The sequence below is a fragment of the Cynocephalus volans genome, chromosome 3, assembly GCF_027409185.1.
Source record: "Cynocephalus volans isolate mCynVol1 chromosome 3, mCynVol1.pri, whole genome shotgun sequence".
NCBI lineage: Eukaryota > Metazoa > Chordata > Mammalia > Dermoptera > Cynocephalidae > Cynocephalus > Cynocephalus volans.
In genome coordinates, this window is record NC_084462.1 from 19,195,167 (window position 1) to 19,210,289 (window position 15,123).

Consider the following 15,123-nt stretch of genomic DNA (forward strand, 5'->3'; position numbering starts at 1 on the left):
CCACTGTGTTACAGACAGGCAGAATGGCATAGCTGGTAAGATTTCAGATTCAGCAGCCACACTAGCCAGGTTCAGACCTCAGCCTACAGTTTACTAGCTGAGTGGATTTGTACAAGTTACTTAGCATTCCTGTGCCTCAGTTTCCTCATTCCTCAAAAGGGAATAACATCCATTCCTCCCTTATTGGGTTGAATGAGTTGCAAATGGAGCACTTAAAACCATGTCTGCCACAAAGTAAGTGCTCAATAAATGTTAGCTTTAATATCATATTTCATATTTTATCATTTCTCTTGGGCCAGAGGAAGCTGGAGGCTTAGAGTTGGGGGATGCTCACAAGCCTTCTGTAGCACTCCAGGCTTAGCCTAGTCCTAGTATTTTCTTTGTGTCCACCCATGGTGTGTTGCATTGATTTGTTCTTCTTGACACTGGTGGCTAGAGCAGAGGGTTCATGCTGACAAGAGGAAGAAAAACCTAGAAAGGCAGTTTGGATTATAGAATGTTCCTAGTGCACATCAAGAAGTTTGGATTTTATTTGTAGTCGTTGCAGGTCACTGAAAATTACCAAAACCCAGATAAGGAGAGGGTAATATTTAAATACTGTGAGCACTCCAACCATGGTAAAACAGATGCTATATCAGATAGTGCTATGTCTACCTGTAATGCAGGAAACATTGCATGTGATCCTCTTTGGTTGTAATGGCACTTGCTTGTAACTGTAGCAAATGTTGTCTGGGTAACCTGTAACCTGTATGTTATTACAGCCAGCACACCAAACTGTAAATGCTGTAGGAAAGATGGGAAGACAGTTTCTACAGATTCAGGTTGGTGTTCATGGGGAGAAAGGAAAACATCTTTTTGCATGACGCACTTTAAATCCAGAGACCTTGAATCAGTGTTCCTGCTCTGGCAGCGTGGCCTTCTGAGTATATAAACACCTCTGCAGCTCGTGCTTTTGTAATCTATCTCAAAACATGTTCTTGCGTTTCCAAAAGAGATTAACAGCATGAAACATGGGCAGGTGCCTAGAGGGAAAAACACTTGCTTATTTGCGTAAATATTTTACTATGGAGAGCTTTTAGCATTTAGAACCTTCCTTGGGGGATGCGGCTGGAATCACCTGAGGACTGCCATCCCTCCCTCACTTGCAAACTACTCCACATCCCTTAAATGCTATTAAGCTAATGTGATGCATGTGCTCCTCAGACCCTCACAGGGCTGCCCCGCCAGGCACGCTAGATTCCGTCCCTACCTCCAACCTGCCTACCGAGGGCCTAACATTTACTTTTAGCTCATTACAAAGAGTGTCCGAGAACTCTGCTGCGAGTTAGGATCTCAACTGAATATAATCCATGTTTGCAAATTCATCGTTCTGATCCACTGTTGCATTTGTATGCTCCCAGTCCTCAAATGGATAAGCTGTAAAGCTAACATGCCACAGAGCATCTGGGCGAGGCTGATGCAGGCCTCCCAGGGTGATCCAGCTGCTTGTGGGTTCTCTGATCAATTCATGGATGTTGGTGGGGGTGTAATCCTTCCCCCAGTACCAACTGATGGTGGCTACCCAGGGGGTCAGCAGTGCCATGCCCTACTAATGGCCTTGCTTTGGAAACCTGAGCTTCGGGGCCCCAGTGACATATCACTGAACAGGCAACTCTCAGCCTTTTGTTTGCCTGAGAAGTGCACAATCCATAAAATGTGTGCAGCCACCTAAAATGTTTGAACCAAACTCCCGAAATCACTCTGTGTACAATGCTCTGGTATCAGTCATCCCATTTCACCAAGGAGCTGAGACCCCCACAAGGCCTGTTCTTAGAATCTCCTTTTTGTGCCTTGCCTGATAGATGGTCCTGGAACTTCAAGCTGTAGCATATACCCTTCCTCAGATGTGAAATGTTTCCTCCATCTTCTGGGCATATTCAGAAAGCCACTGAGGCCTCTGGCTTTGTATTTTTAATCTTTGCTGTGGATCAATGCTCCTCGTACTTGGCCTTGCTCCTTTGAATGCCTGTATTATCATAATTCACCCATAGCCTTAAAAATAGGACTTCTCTCAGGCTGCATTTTACTCCTGCTATTGATTCAACATATCCATTCTTTCCTAACACAACCAGCTTCTGACCTTGCATTGCTGAAATTCAGCATGATGATGTTTCTGATCTTGCTGTAATCGTAATTACATAACTAGCCTTTTCCACTGAAATGCTCTTATCTCTGAACACCATCTATCATTATTCTCTAAAAATGCAAGAACTATTACTTGGCTGCTTCTTTTTGCCATTTATATATAGAAAAAGGTTCTCTTCTCTTGTCCATTGAGTCTAGGACTTTTTAAATGTGTCAAGGTAATACATAGGTATTAATCTTTATGTACAACAGACCAAGGTGTGGGAACCAGAGGACATTATCTTTATTTTAGGGCAAATAATAGTAAGGTACAAATATAACCCAGAGGCCGAGGAATTTTCTCCCAGTGGCTCAGTGTGAGAACTGATCAGAGATAGAAAATAATAACCCAGATTTCCTGCAATTAGGAACAAATGACATTGTTCTTTGCAATTTACATACGTTATCCCACTGAGTCTTCACCGCGACTGTACAGGGTAGATATTATCCTCTCTGTGTTACAGTGGCAGTAGCTAAAGGTCAGGGGAGTAGAAGACAACCCTGCTGCAAACACCTCCCTTCCCAGTTATGCCAGGTAGCACCATAATGGCAGATCTATACAGTAAAAATCTCGTTTTGTTTAAAATTCATATGCATAGAAAAATAATTACCAAAAAAATCCACAAGGCAGTAACAATTATCTCTGAGTGGTAAGGTGGCTGTTATCATAGATCTGCATCCCCCATCACCCCTCAGCACTCACCACCCCCAGCTTCCAATGGGGCCACCACCTGCGACTCTGTCCAAGAGCTTTCTCTGGCTGCTGGAGCCAGCTGGGTTCTTACGATTGGGTCACACAATCAGGGATCCCCCCAACAGCTTTCAACCAATGACTGCTGGGATTCAGTGGGGACATACCACAGCTCTCTCCCCCGTAGTAGGACAACGCTGAAGTTTTCTCCACTGGCTCTCTAGTGGGTGGAGCCCCAGCTCAGAGTGGTGGCTGCCGTGATGACACACACTTCCTTCAGCTGCCTCCCCTCCCTGTCACACTTCTCTACTCTTCTCCTCTTCCCTGGGGTTGCCCCAGACAAACCACTTGTACTCCAATCGTTGTCTCAAGGTCTGCTTCTGGGGGCACCTACCTTAAGGCCAAAGGCAACTTCAGGATTTTTTCCCTGCTCTTCTGGACTATTTTTATAATAAGGAATGAACAATCAAACAGTATATATGATTTTAAAAAGACAAAACCCCAGGAGAGTTATGAGACTTAGGGGCATGAGAGGGCTTTAGAGCCACATCAGGGGTCCTTGTCTGTCCAGTTTGGGCTATCTTGGAGCCTAACGGAACCCTCAGGACAGGCAAAAATACTCCATAGAATGGAAAGGGTCTTGTGTTGGGGCAGAGCCTCCCAGGCCTCTCTGAATGAGAAGGCCCCGCGCTCTCCCACACACCTGCCCCTGCTAAGCCTAATCAGGCTCAACTGTTGGCCAGCCTGCAAGTGGCGGCTCAGGCTGGGCCGCAGAAGCATGACATCCATTGTGCCCTTTGTCTCTGTGGCACTTACTCTCCATGAGCATACACTTTAACCCTTCTTTACTGATTTGCTGTTGCAGACAGCAGAGCTGCTCCCGCGTGCCTCCGTCTCTGCTGTTCCTGTTAGCCCCAGCTTGCTCCTTGCAGGTTGTTTTGCCCTCCTCTCAGATTTAGTGGCTTTGCCTCCAGTCCCTGTTGCATGGTACTGACCTTGGGTCCTCCTTGGCTGACCTCTTTCCCAGCACTGGCACCCCAAGGCTCTTCCAGATGGCCCCCATTTTTTTGGCCACTATTTGGAGCAATTCATCCTGCCAGATGGGAATGGTCACCGGCTGGAGGTTCTGCTTGACAGCTGTGCTTGAGTCAAACCCCTGGCACCAGGATGTGAAGCTTGCTGTTTCTAGATTCTTTGCAGTTTCTCCCACTCTCTCATCATCACCTTCAATATATCCTGCTGAGTGACTTTCTCTGAATTGTTTGCTATTTTGTCTCCCTTTTACTTCGATCGTCAGAGTCCTATCATTTTAGAGCAGGAAGGAACTAAGGGAAATGGCAGGGCATCCTGGGAAGAATTGGGACTCTAATGCCAAAGGAAGGACCCCAGTCCCCTGTTTACGCATGCTTGTGGGCAAACCCCCAACTCCTCCTGTCCTCAAATGTAAGATATAAACATTAATATCTTCTCATGAAATGCCATAAAGTCTAAATATGATAAATGTAAAGTGCATAGAATATAGAGAATCATAATAAGTTGTGACAAATTTTAAAAAATAATAGCAAGAGATGAGAAACTGAGTCACATAGAGATTGGGACTTGCTGAATTGGACCCAGTCTCCCGACTCCCTGCTATATAGTTAGGGGCTTCTGAGAGAGATACAAGGATCACACACATGAAACAATCCCAAAATATGTGGCAATATACCATGCAATGCAGGTGATACAGGCCTAGGAGAGGGAGGAAGAGGGATGAGTGCAGAATCATGTGGTGGAAGCCTGCATAGTCTGAGGCGTGGCCAAGGTCAGGGGGCACTCTGGGGAAGAGTCGGGGTCATGCCACTGATGGAGTGGAGGGTCTGGTAAGTAGACCCCAGCCGGCTTGTCAAGGAGAAACTAGTTCACGTCTAATCCACAAATTCTGTGACTGACAAAGATGTGCCTTTGAACAACATCTCTATTTCATCACAGAATTACTACCTCTAGAAACAGAATAATCTGAGCAGAGATAAAACATGGTAAAACAAAAAAGATTAAACAATAACGAAAGCACATCTGTAATCATGTCCTGTTCCTAAAAATAAATAAGACCTCATTAATTCAGACTTATTAATTGAAAGGCAATTTGAATTTTTACTGAGGAGTCTTAATCACACACAGCTGTCCAAAGTGTGGAGTAACAAATTAAGAGAGCTAATGTTGGCTGGTGGAGATCCATAAGAAAGGTGCATTAATGGGTACCAGGAATGCCTGGTATACGTCATGTTAATTGTGTAACGGGGCCAGGCCTCCGGTGCTTACAGATGCCCGAAGAGTATGTCCGATCCGTTATTTCTGCTTCTCCGTGCTATCTTAGGTAGAGGCATGTTTTTTCACACTATGAAGAAAAATCTGTTCAGCCATTTGCAAAGTCAGTGAGGTAGTCCTACCCAGAAATTCAGTGTGTAGAGAGAAGGACTGGAACCCCACACATACATATATTAGTTTGTTTTAATGCAAACTTAATTATTGCTTCTTTAGGGAGGATTGGTATCTCTTTATCACTAGGAACAATATTCAAATGTCCGAACTCATGCTGGGTCACACATCATTCTTGATGTTCTTAAAATATTGCGTTTGGTCATGTTCTTATTGGTGATGTTTATGTCTGCCAGTGTAGTCTTTGTGCTTGACTATTAAGTTTGGTTTGTCTTTGCAAAATCTTTCTTTAGTTTTGTTAGTCTAAAAATATGCATATGATGATGGCATCAGACCTTGGCCAGCTGCTTTTTGTGCAGGTCACAGATTGACTTTTCTCCAGTGGTCAGGTGGAAGTAGTGGTCATTACCAAGTCCCCGGGCTGACACCTCGTTCTACATGAGGCCTGTTTTGGCCCCTGTATATGAACCTCGGCCCCGTGGGTTCGGCACAGAGGCCAGCTGTCCCTCCAGCTTTGATCTCTCCTCTGCTGAAAGTGGCACCGCTATTCAGCCGCAGCTCCTGATTGCACAACAAAGTGCAAATATTCCCAATCACAGCGTGAGAATGGTCACGACTCATGAAAGCGGGGTAGACACACAGGTTAGGGGTGATGTGAGAACATTGACTTACACATCTTTTATAGCAGTGGGCGAGGGTCAAAAGACATAATTCAGAATTAATAAATCAGGTAATGAAGATATGAATGTACTTAAAAGTGTAAAGGCAAGTACCAGGAGAAATAAAAGCAATAGAATAACCAAAATTGTGTGACAGAAAAGGCAGGTATAGGAAGAAGGGGAACTATGCTAATTTTAGCATCGTTCATAGTGAAGAGATAATAGATGCTATCTAAAGAAGTAGAGGATTGAGTAAGTTACATAAATTGCAACTTTAATTATAGGAAAGCCAAAAACAGATGATAAATCTTCAAAAGGATCAGAAGAGAAAACACACATTCAACAAAGCAAACGCCAGCCGTGGGGATGCTAATGAGAAAAGCAAACTGCAGGTCGAGGTGCCTCATAAGCTACCGCTACCGAGTTCATGAAAGAATGAGGGCATGTTCCTAAATGACTTTATGTTCCTGTGCCCTTAGATCATCACCAGGGGGATACCTAGGAGCCAGGAGTCATGCTTGCTCAGGGGAGGGGATCGGGAGGCACAGGGGTCAGGGTGCAGGGAGACGTGCTTCACACTTCTGCATTATTTTTGAGCAATGTATATATAATACAATTCAAAAAGTAATAATACGTTTTAATATAACATTTTAATGCCTTTATTGAAAAAAAAGGCAAGATTAAGCCTAGACGTTTTACAAGATGAATATTGATTCCCTGACAAGAGATGCTGTTCCCAGTTTGAAGGCAGCCACCAGAGACCTTAGAATTTGGGTAGTTCTGTGCTTGTCACGGACTGACCTTCCTCTAATGACCAGGGAACAGGAAATTCTTGGAAAATACACACTTCAAGGGGAAACTCCCACTTATGGAATACCTGCTCTGTGCCTAGCTTGGTGTTAGGTACGCACCATACATAGCTAGCTCAGTAAGGCCTAATAAAATTGGAGATGAGACTCCCATATTATAACCAAAGTCTTGGTGCTGCCAGGCCTCAGGCATCTGCAGAGCCATCACAGCATTGGTGCCTGGGGAGAACCAGAGGCCATTGGAATAAAATCCCATGGAGACTGTATGAAAAATAAATCTGCAGTAAAGACAAAGAGGACACCAGGACACCACAGGACCAAGGGACTGCGAGGGAAACGACAACCTGCCAGCCATAGGAGGTGGACAGCCCATTCTTGGTCTTATTCTGTGATAGTATTAAAGCCAAGAATGACCATGCCTTGAGTGCTGTGCCCACGGCAGGTCATTGCAAACGCGATCTCACGTAACCCACCCAGCAGCCATGTGAGGTGTCTCCTATCGTCCCCCATATAGTTTAACACACTGAGATTCAGTGAGATTAGGTCGCTTGTTCACAGTCACATAGTGGAGAATTTGCAGAGCCTGGGTTCCGCTAAAGCACGTGTCCTTCACTACTATGGGACACTGTTTTCTGTTGGAAAATACACTCCATGGTAGGCATCCAGGATATGTGCTGTAGAGTAACTAGAGTCTGGCAAGGGGACTGTTTCCCTTTGCTGAAAGATTGGGGTGGATGTTTTCTTTGCACAGGAAAAGCAAGACAGCTCAGAGCTCCAGCCCCGGCTTTCTTATTACTTTCTCATTAGTGACCTGCTTAACTTCTCTGAGCTTCACCGCTTCATCATATGCTACCTTATGGGGTATTGGGAGGGTTTGGGGGAATGTAAGGACCGTGGGAGCACAGCAGGGTACCACCTGCACAGGGTGTGCTCAGCTGCAGTAGCTGCTGCTGTTACGTTTTTCTCATCTTCAGGGTGCTAGGTGTCCGGGAGTGTGCAAAGGCTTGAGATTAGATTCCCCTTGCACCCAAACTGCAGACTGCCCTCCCTGTGACTGGGCCAGGGAGAGGGAGGAGGGACAAGAGGTCTGGGAGAACTGGCAATCGCTGGACAGTGAATGGGAAGGGACAGACTTCTAGCAGGACACCCTTGCCAGAGGCCTGAGGCCAGCTGGGCCACATCCAGGAAGACCCTGGGACCCATGGTCCCTGTGGCAGGGAGAAAAGCCTGTCCCTCAGAGGCAGAGCAGCAGCCATAATGGCATCTCAGGGGGCCTGAGTTCAGGGTCCTGCAAGCACCTGGGCCTACAGGTGGTGTCACTATGGACAGGGCAGGGTGTGCCATCTGCCAGCCTGTGGTGATGGTGATGACACCGATGATGACCAGGCAAGGCTGGGGCTTAATGTTAGGATGCACTCAAGTCTGACCTCCATGTAACTGTCCTCCTGACCTCCCATATGGCGGGCTGGGGAGAGGCTTTGTAAACAGTCAGATAAGTGTCAAAGTGCAGGAACTGGGAAGAGGCCAGAGAGCGTGGTTACCATTGGAGCCAAAGAGCATACGGGAAGGAAGGACAAAAGGAGCGGAGGTGTGTCACCTGGAGTAGAGAGAGCTGGTGGAATTACCCAGCCCTTTCACAAGGCGGGCAGCCTCCTTCCTGCAGGTGGCTGCCCTACTCCAAAGCTGCCCCGGGTACAGGCAGAGCTGGCGAGGACAGAGTTCAGCTCTACTGGTTTGATCTCCTCTTTGTGTGTTGCCCCTGGTTTAACTTGCACAGTTGGGCTGTCATTAGTTTTTCGGAAGCCACAGCACCCCATCAGTTCTGGTTTTAATCAGTGCAGGAGCTCAGCAGCTGGACCACAAGTTGAATGTGAGCCCAAAGGAGGCTGAGCCCGTGTGGCTTCATGAGCTGGGCCAGGAAAGCTGGCAGGGCCTCTTCAGATGCTGCAGGGGAGGCCTCAGGGTAGCCTGGTTGGAGAGGTTTGATCACTAATAACTTCTGATCAACCACAAACCCTTAATAATCAAGGAACTTTGAGAGATGTGCGGAGCCAGTGGAGCCTCCCTGAACTGATTAATAAGCATAGGAGGAGGATCATTTAAAGTGCAGAGGCCTCGCTCAGAGCTGTCATGGTGGGGCTTCTCGGGAGGGGTGGGGGAGCAGAGAGGAGCGGCTGGGCTGCCACTGGGCCTGCTGGAGGCGCTGAGGATCTGGGCTCGCAGGCAGACTGCGGAGACAGGGAGGGAGGATGAGGAACAGATGTGACGGCAACTGTGCTGCAATGTGGCTGCAGGCCACGCTGTTGTTGGCAAATATTTAAGAGCTTTCTACCAGAGGGCACTGCCTTCTGCCCACTGGGATGAGGGGAAGGGACCCATCACAGGTGGGGATGGAGGAGGGACAGAAAGGTCACAAGCACTGTGCAGCACCCCCTGGTTCCTGGGACATTCTCTCCGAGTGCTAGTGTCCTCGGGAAAGACAAAACTGTTTTCACATCTTGTTCCTGTGAAGGATGAAGAGAGAAAGGAGTTTCACGGGGGATTATGCTCAGAGGCCCTCCACTCGTCACTGCAGGTGTGGGAGTGATCTCTCCACGGCTGCCTCTGAGAACAGGGAAGAAACAAATGGCCTTGTTTGGGTTTCCAATCCAGAAGTGATTGTGGGGTGGTGGAAGTGCGCCCATGTGAGTGAGTGAAGGGCTAAGCAACGTCCCTGTCTGTCCCCTGCCGGCCCCGCCTGTAGGGTACCAGATCGCCTACCGCCTGGCCAGTAGCAGCCCCAACACATTCACTACGGTGGAGGTCGGCGCCACTGTGCGGCAGTTCACAGCCACCGAGCTGGCCCCGGAGTCCGCATACATCTTCAGGCTGTCTGCCAAGACGAGGCAGGGCTGGGGGGAGCCTCTGGAGGCCACCGTCATTACCACTGAGAAGAGAGGTAAGACCTGTGGGCCCAAGCTCACTGCACACATGGCAGGGAAGGAGAGATGGGCTGGAATGGGTGCTGTGAACTTGGCGGGCAGGCGGAACTCTCAGTCAGGCCCCCTGTGGTCTGCACAGTGGCGAGAAGCTTGGGCCTTCCCTTTAGACAAACAGAAGGGACATGAGTGTTATTGAGTGCCCAGTGTTTATTGAGCCACACTCAGAGCTGGGCATCTACATAATAAAACCTTTAGCCACCTGCCACTCTCTCAGACAGGTGAGATTATCCCAGGTTTAAAGATGGAAAAATGTAGCTAAGAGAGGTTGTATAACTGGTCCAAAGTTGCACAGAGAGTCATCCTGTTTGAGGGTAAACTCCCTGAAGTCAGGCGCCTGGTCCCTGATGTGAATACCTATTCTGCTCCAAGCACTGGGTTAGCGGCTCAGTGTACTTTACTGGAGCCTATGGAGGAACATCTTCGATTTCACAGAAGATGAAATTGAGGAAATTGAGACATTTACTAATTTGCCTAGGACACACAGCTGTGGAGTTGAGATTCAGACCCCCCTCTGACAGACTACAAGGCCACCTCTTCCCAGGAAAGCCTGTGGGGGGCTTCTATCTCGTGGGCATGTCCACAGGCCCAGCTCTAGAATCTGCCACAGCACCCCCAGGGTCGGTGCCACAGGGCCCTCACCTCAGCAGTTTTGGCTCCAACTCCAGGTTTGAGGTCACAGCCAAACCCAGAGATCTTGAGGGAAATGAAGACAGGAGGGAGTTTCCCAGGCACAGCTGATAAGAAAGGTTCTGAGCACATGTCTCTGGCCTCACTTCTGAGAGTCAAACTGGGGAGAGCTCAGGCTCTGGAGCTGTGTGACCTTGGGCAAGTTCCTTCCCCTCTCTGTGCCATGGCTCCTCATCTGTAAAATGGGATAATGATGGTAGCATTTGTGTGAAGCAGAACAGTGCCCAGGATGCCCCAAGCAGCTGTCAGCACTGTCCTCAGAGCTCCCTAGGGAGCAGGGCTGGCACAGTGTAAGTGCTCAGTAAATGAGAGCTAGTGTTATTATTGGCATTTATGACTATTTTTATTGCAAGGTCTAAAGCAGACAATTTAAGGGAGTGATGAGTTGACCTCAGAGCGCTTGAAAAACAATTCCGTTCTTAAATCTAGAAAAGGAAGGAGAAAAAGGAGATTAACATTTACGGAGCCCTTACTATGTTCTAATCACCTTGCTAGGCATTGCCATGTCTGATCCCTTCTTTACATCTCACTAAAGTGTTCTGAGGATTTGTCGGTGAAGTAACCCTCAAGGTCAGCCAACAGCTAAGTGGCCAGCCCAGGTTGAAATTGCCCAGCTCCAAGGCCTGCTGCACTCCTGGCTGTATGTTGCTGGATCCACCCATCCCTCATCTGGTATTCACCAAAAAAGCGCACAGAGCCTAGTAAGCCAACATTTAGAAGCAGACTGCATTGAAAAGGAGATAGCTTTCGTTTTCAGTTTCCCACCGGTGCTCAGATGACACAAGGACATCAGGCCTTCATACAGCCACTTGCCCTGAACCAGTAACGGTTCAGGCCAGGCCCAGAGAAATGGCCTTGACGTATTTTGCTGCCTGAGTTTTTGGATTGACTCCATTCTCCTCCCCCTGCCTTCTAAGACCTCTGCCTGGCCCTGCTACCTCTCTCCAAGTGCCCACCCTGTCCCCAGAACCACTCCTCTGCCATTCAGGACCTGTCCTTCTCAAAAGTCAGGATCCACCTCAGGGTGACACTCGCTTTTCTTTGTCAGCTCGTTCCTGCCCCGCCTTCATGACTCACCTCTTCCTAGTGGCCTCCCAGACAGCACCCGCCTCGACCAGATCCCCTGATGGGGACTGCTGTTGACTTCCACAGTGCTGGTTCCCCCACTTGGACCATTTTAAGCCACCAGTTTGACTTCACTGGCGCAGAGTTGGGAACACATGTGCACAGTCAGCTCCTGCAAGCTAATGGGGGCACACCACTGCACCCCCTGCCACCCCCATGGCCCATAGTGGGGAAGGTTGGCTTCACCTTTCTGTAGCTTAGAATCTTCCAGTGGCTCTACTGCTTTCAGGGGGAAGACCAGCCCTTTAGCCCTTTGTGAGTCCCCATCACCCTAACCAGCAAATCATCACTAACTGGCGAGCCTCAGTTTCCTAACAATGATGATAATACCTCCCTCAGGGCAGCAAGAGCATTCCGTAAATGCACATTCTCCTACACTAGCATTACTGCTATGACTATTATTATTATTATTATTATTATTAACTGGAGGCATGGAAGCCTTCCCATCACACAGAGACCCAAGCTTACTCCAGAACGTGACACAGATGGAGGAGAAGCTCATTGGTGCTCAGGACCCTGCGAGAGGAGCGCCGTCATCCCCTTTGCTGCCATCCCTGCTTATGGGCACAAAGTGCTGACCGACTTTTCGGAAAAATGTTAACAACTCTCCCAAAACAAACATTTTGATGTTATACTTTCATCGTACTTGTGTGTTTTTACCGTACATTTTTCTTAAACATTGACTGTACTCTTCCCATGGGCCAGGGTCCATTCAAGTGCTTCACAGACGTGATGTCAGGGAACCTTCTCCATGCCCTTCTGAAATAGGTCCTCTTGTTATTTCAATTTGTGGATGATGAGGCTTAGACTCAGAGCAGTGAAGTGACCTGCCAAATCTGGGGTACCTGGTACATGAGACCCAGGATCGGGAAGACAGGTGCCAGGTGCACCCCCAGAGACTGGCAGCTGCAGCCTGGCCCTTAGGCTCCTTGTCATTTGGGAACGTGGTCAGGGCCAGGTGCTCTCAGGGGTTGGGGGAGGCAGCCAGGGCCTGCATTCCTCTGCTCAGGGGCCCACCATGCTGGGGCCTTTGGCTCTTGCCTTCTTGCTCAGAGTTAATACAACTCCTTAGGAATACTCAGCACTTTCCGAAGTAGAGGGTAGAGAGTTTGCTGAAGGTTTGACATGACTTAAATCAGATCTAGATGGAAATAATAACATGAACACCCTTTCCAGTACACCCAGTCCATACCATGCCTGCTGCTGAGGGTGTGGGGCCAGTACTCCCCCACCTTGTGCTCCCACAGAACCTCAGCCCCCACCCACCCCATGTCCCACCTTGCACCCCCACCCCACACTGCACCACCTGCTCCTCAGAGGGTTTTGGAAATTTTACACCAGGGCCCTCAGATCCTCAGTCCTTGTGGCTCAGGGAGACAGAGCCCAAGAGAGATTTGCCAGTTGCCAGTATATCCCAGAGGGAGGCCTTTGGAGCAGAGGAGGAGGTGCCAGGCTATAACTCCAAGGCCAGGAGAAATCATATGGCCAAAGTGTGTGCTTAAAGAAACAAGTGCTGATCAAGTTAGATCGAAGCACTTCTCCCAGACCCATCAGTGCGGGGCTGACAATCAATCGCTGCTTTATTACACGCCACACGTTTTAATCAGAATCAATAATCTTCATGAAGAACAATTAAACAATTATTCCTCCCTCTATGGAGTTTCTCTATAGAAATCAATGGGATGCAGAGACACAGTGATGGGTGAATGATGCATATTCAAGGCCGGCCCCGTGCACCCTGCAGTCCCCATTCCCATGGCCACAGACAGTGAGTGGCCTTCACAGCCAGAAGCGCCCTCACCTCACCCCCACCCCCCACCCGCACAAAAGGAGATGCTTGTAATATTTTAGGATCAGGTTGACTGCAGGGGAAAGGAAATTCAGTGTTAACCAGAGCCTAAAATCAGAAAGGAAGAGAGAGCTCAAAGGAACCTGGAGGTGCTCGGAAGAGTCCCCAAGCCCCTGAGATCCCAGCTGACAATCGCAGACACCTGCATTTGATGGCGTGGAGGTCAGGGGACTCAAGTGTGCATTCACCTTTGTCTGTCTATCTCTACTCTGAGAGTGACACATCCCAGGAGCCAGTGGGTCTCCAGTCAGATCCAAGCCAGGGCACATCCAGAGTCAGCTATAAGAGAACCCTACACCCCCCTGAACCATGGAAAGACTCGTCTTTAGATTGTCTATTCCATGCAGTCAGCAGTGAACAGTGGTTCCTATTATACTCCTGGGGAAGCTTTTCAGGAAGAGCAGCCTCTCATGTGTCCCTGCTCTGTCCTTGTTTGGTTGCAGAGCGGCCGGCGCCCCCGAGAGAGCTTCTGGTGCCCCAGGCAGAAGTGACTGCACGCAGCCTCCGGCTCCAATGGGTCCCAGGCAGCGATGGGGCCTCCCCGATCCGGTACTTCACTGTGCAGGTGCGAGAGCTGCCCCGTGGAGAGTGGCAGACCTACTCCTCGTCCATCAGCCATGAGGCCACAGCCTGTGAAGTCGAAAGGTACTGAGAGAACCAGGAGGACGCTCCCCCAGCAACTGGGGCCCTGCTGCTGAGGGTCCCTGCCCTGGCCTCCTGCAGCAGCTCCTGCCCACAGAGCAGAGAGTCTGTGCAGCCCATGGAGATGCACCACCAAGAGCTCATGCCCCCTTCTTATCAACACTTCCCGTACAAGAGGGCCCAGAATCGCTGGGTCCTGGAGCTACTTCCAAGGGCCCCACCTAGGCCTCTTCCCTGCACAGCTGGTTTGCACGCCCTGGGCCCCAGGGCTGGCGATGCATGGATGAGGGAGAAGTGAGCCTGGATGTGTGGGCTCAGGTGTCCTAGCCCCTCTAGAGGCCAGTGTTGGGGGAGAGTGTGGAGATGGCATGGGCCCAGCCACTGATGTCAAAGGCTCTTTGAACACTCTCTTGAAAGCAGCAAAGCAGCAGGGAGATATGTTGCACCTCTAGTGCTGTCTTTTGTTGGTGATGGCTTATGGGGCCATGGAGGGGCGAGTCCAGGGAACAAAGTGAGAATCCATCCACTTACTCAGTTATGTGTTAGACTACTAGGCACAAAGCACTAATAGCAGCTACACTCTGCACATGTTGTCTCACTTGGTCCTCAGGACTGATTTACAGTCCTGCCCCCTCTTTACAACTGCAGGAACTGAGGCAGAGAGAGGTGAAGTAAACAGTGCAAATCACACAGAGGGGCATCCTCGGGTCCCTGTGTCCTCACCAGCATGCATGCCGACGGGGGCTCTCCTCAGGTCTGTTAGGTCAGAGGGCCCTGCCAGGCGAGACCTCCCCAATCACTCACTTCTCATCTGCCCTGATTCTAGTTACTTACTGTTGAGCTCACACTCCGGTTATGGGGAGGGGCTGCTAGTAGTGAGTCTCTCTGTCCTTGAGGGTTCTGGAGCCCCCACCATCATTTGGTGGAGGATGGAGGGGCCAACATGGTGGGTTCCAGGCCACCGAGATTCCTCCATCTTGCAGATTCAGGCACGCACCATGCCTGGCACTGCACTGGGAAGCCTCACCTACGGTAGCTCACTGGATCTCCTCTGTAGCTGCAGCCCAGCCAGCGGGGGCATGAGGGGAACCTCCCAAGG

General features: G+C 49.3%; 1 protein-coding gene across 1 annotated transcript in view; it reads left to right on the top strand.

Annotated features, from left to right (window-relative positions):
- The window catches only part of SDK1 (sidekick cell adhesion molecule 1), a 983,203-nt gene that overhangs the window by 871,247 nt on the left and 96,833 nt on the right, over positions 1–15,123 (top strand). Inside the window, exons 29-30 of the mRNA XM_063090679.1 lie at positions 9,484–9,678; positions 13,826–14,027. Coding sequence (XP_062946749.1) covers positions 9,484–9,678; positions 13,826–14,027 — 397 coding nt within the window. The remainder of the gene's footprint in view (positions 1–9,483; positions 9,679–13,825; positions 14,028–15,123) is intronic.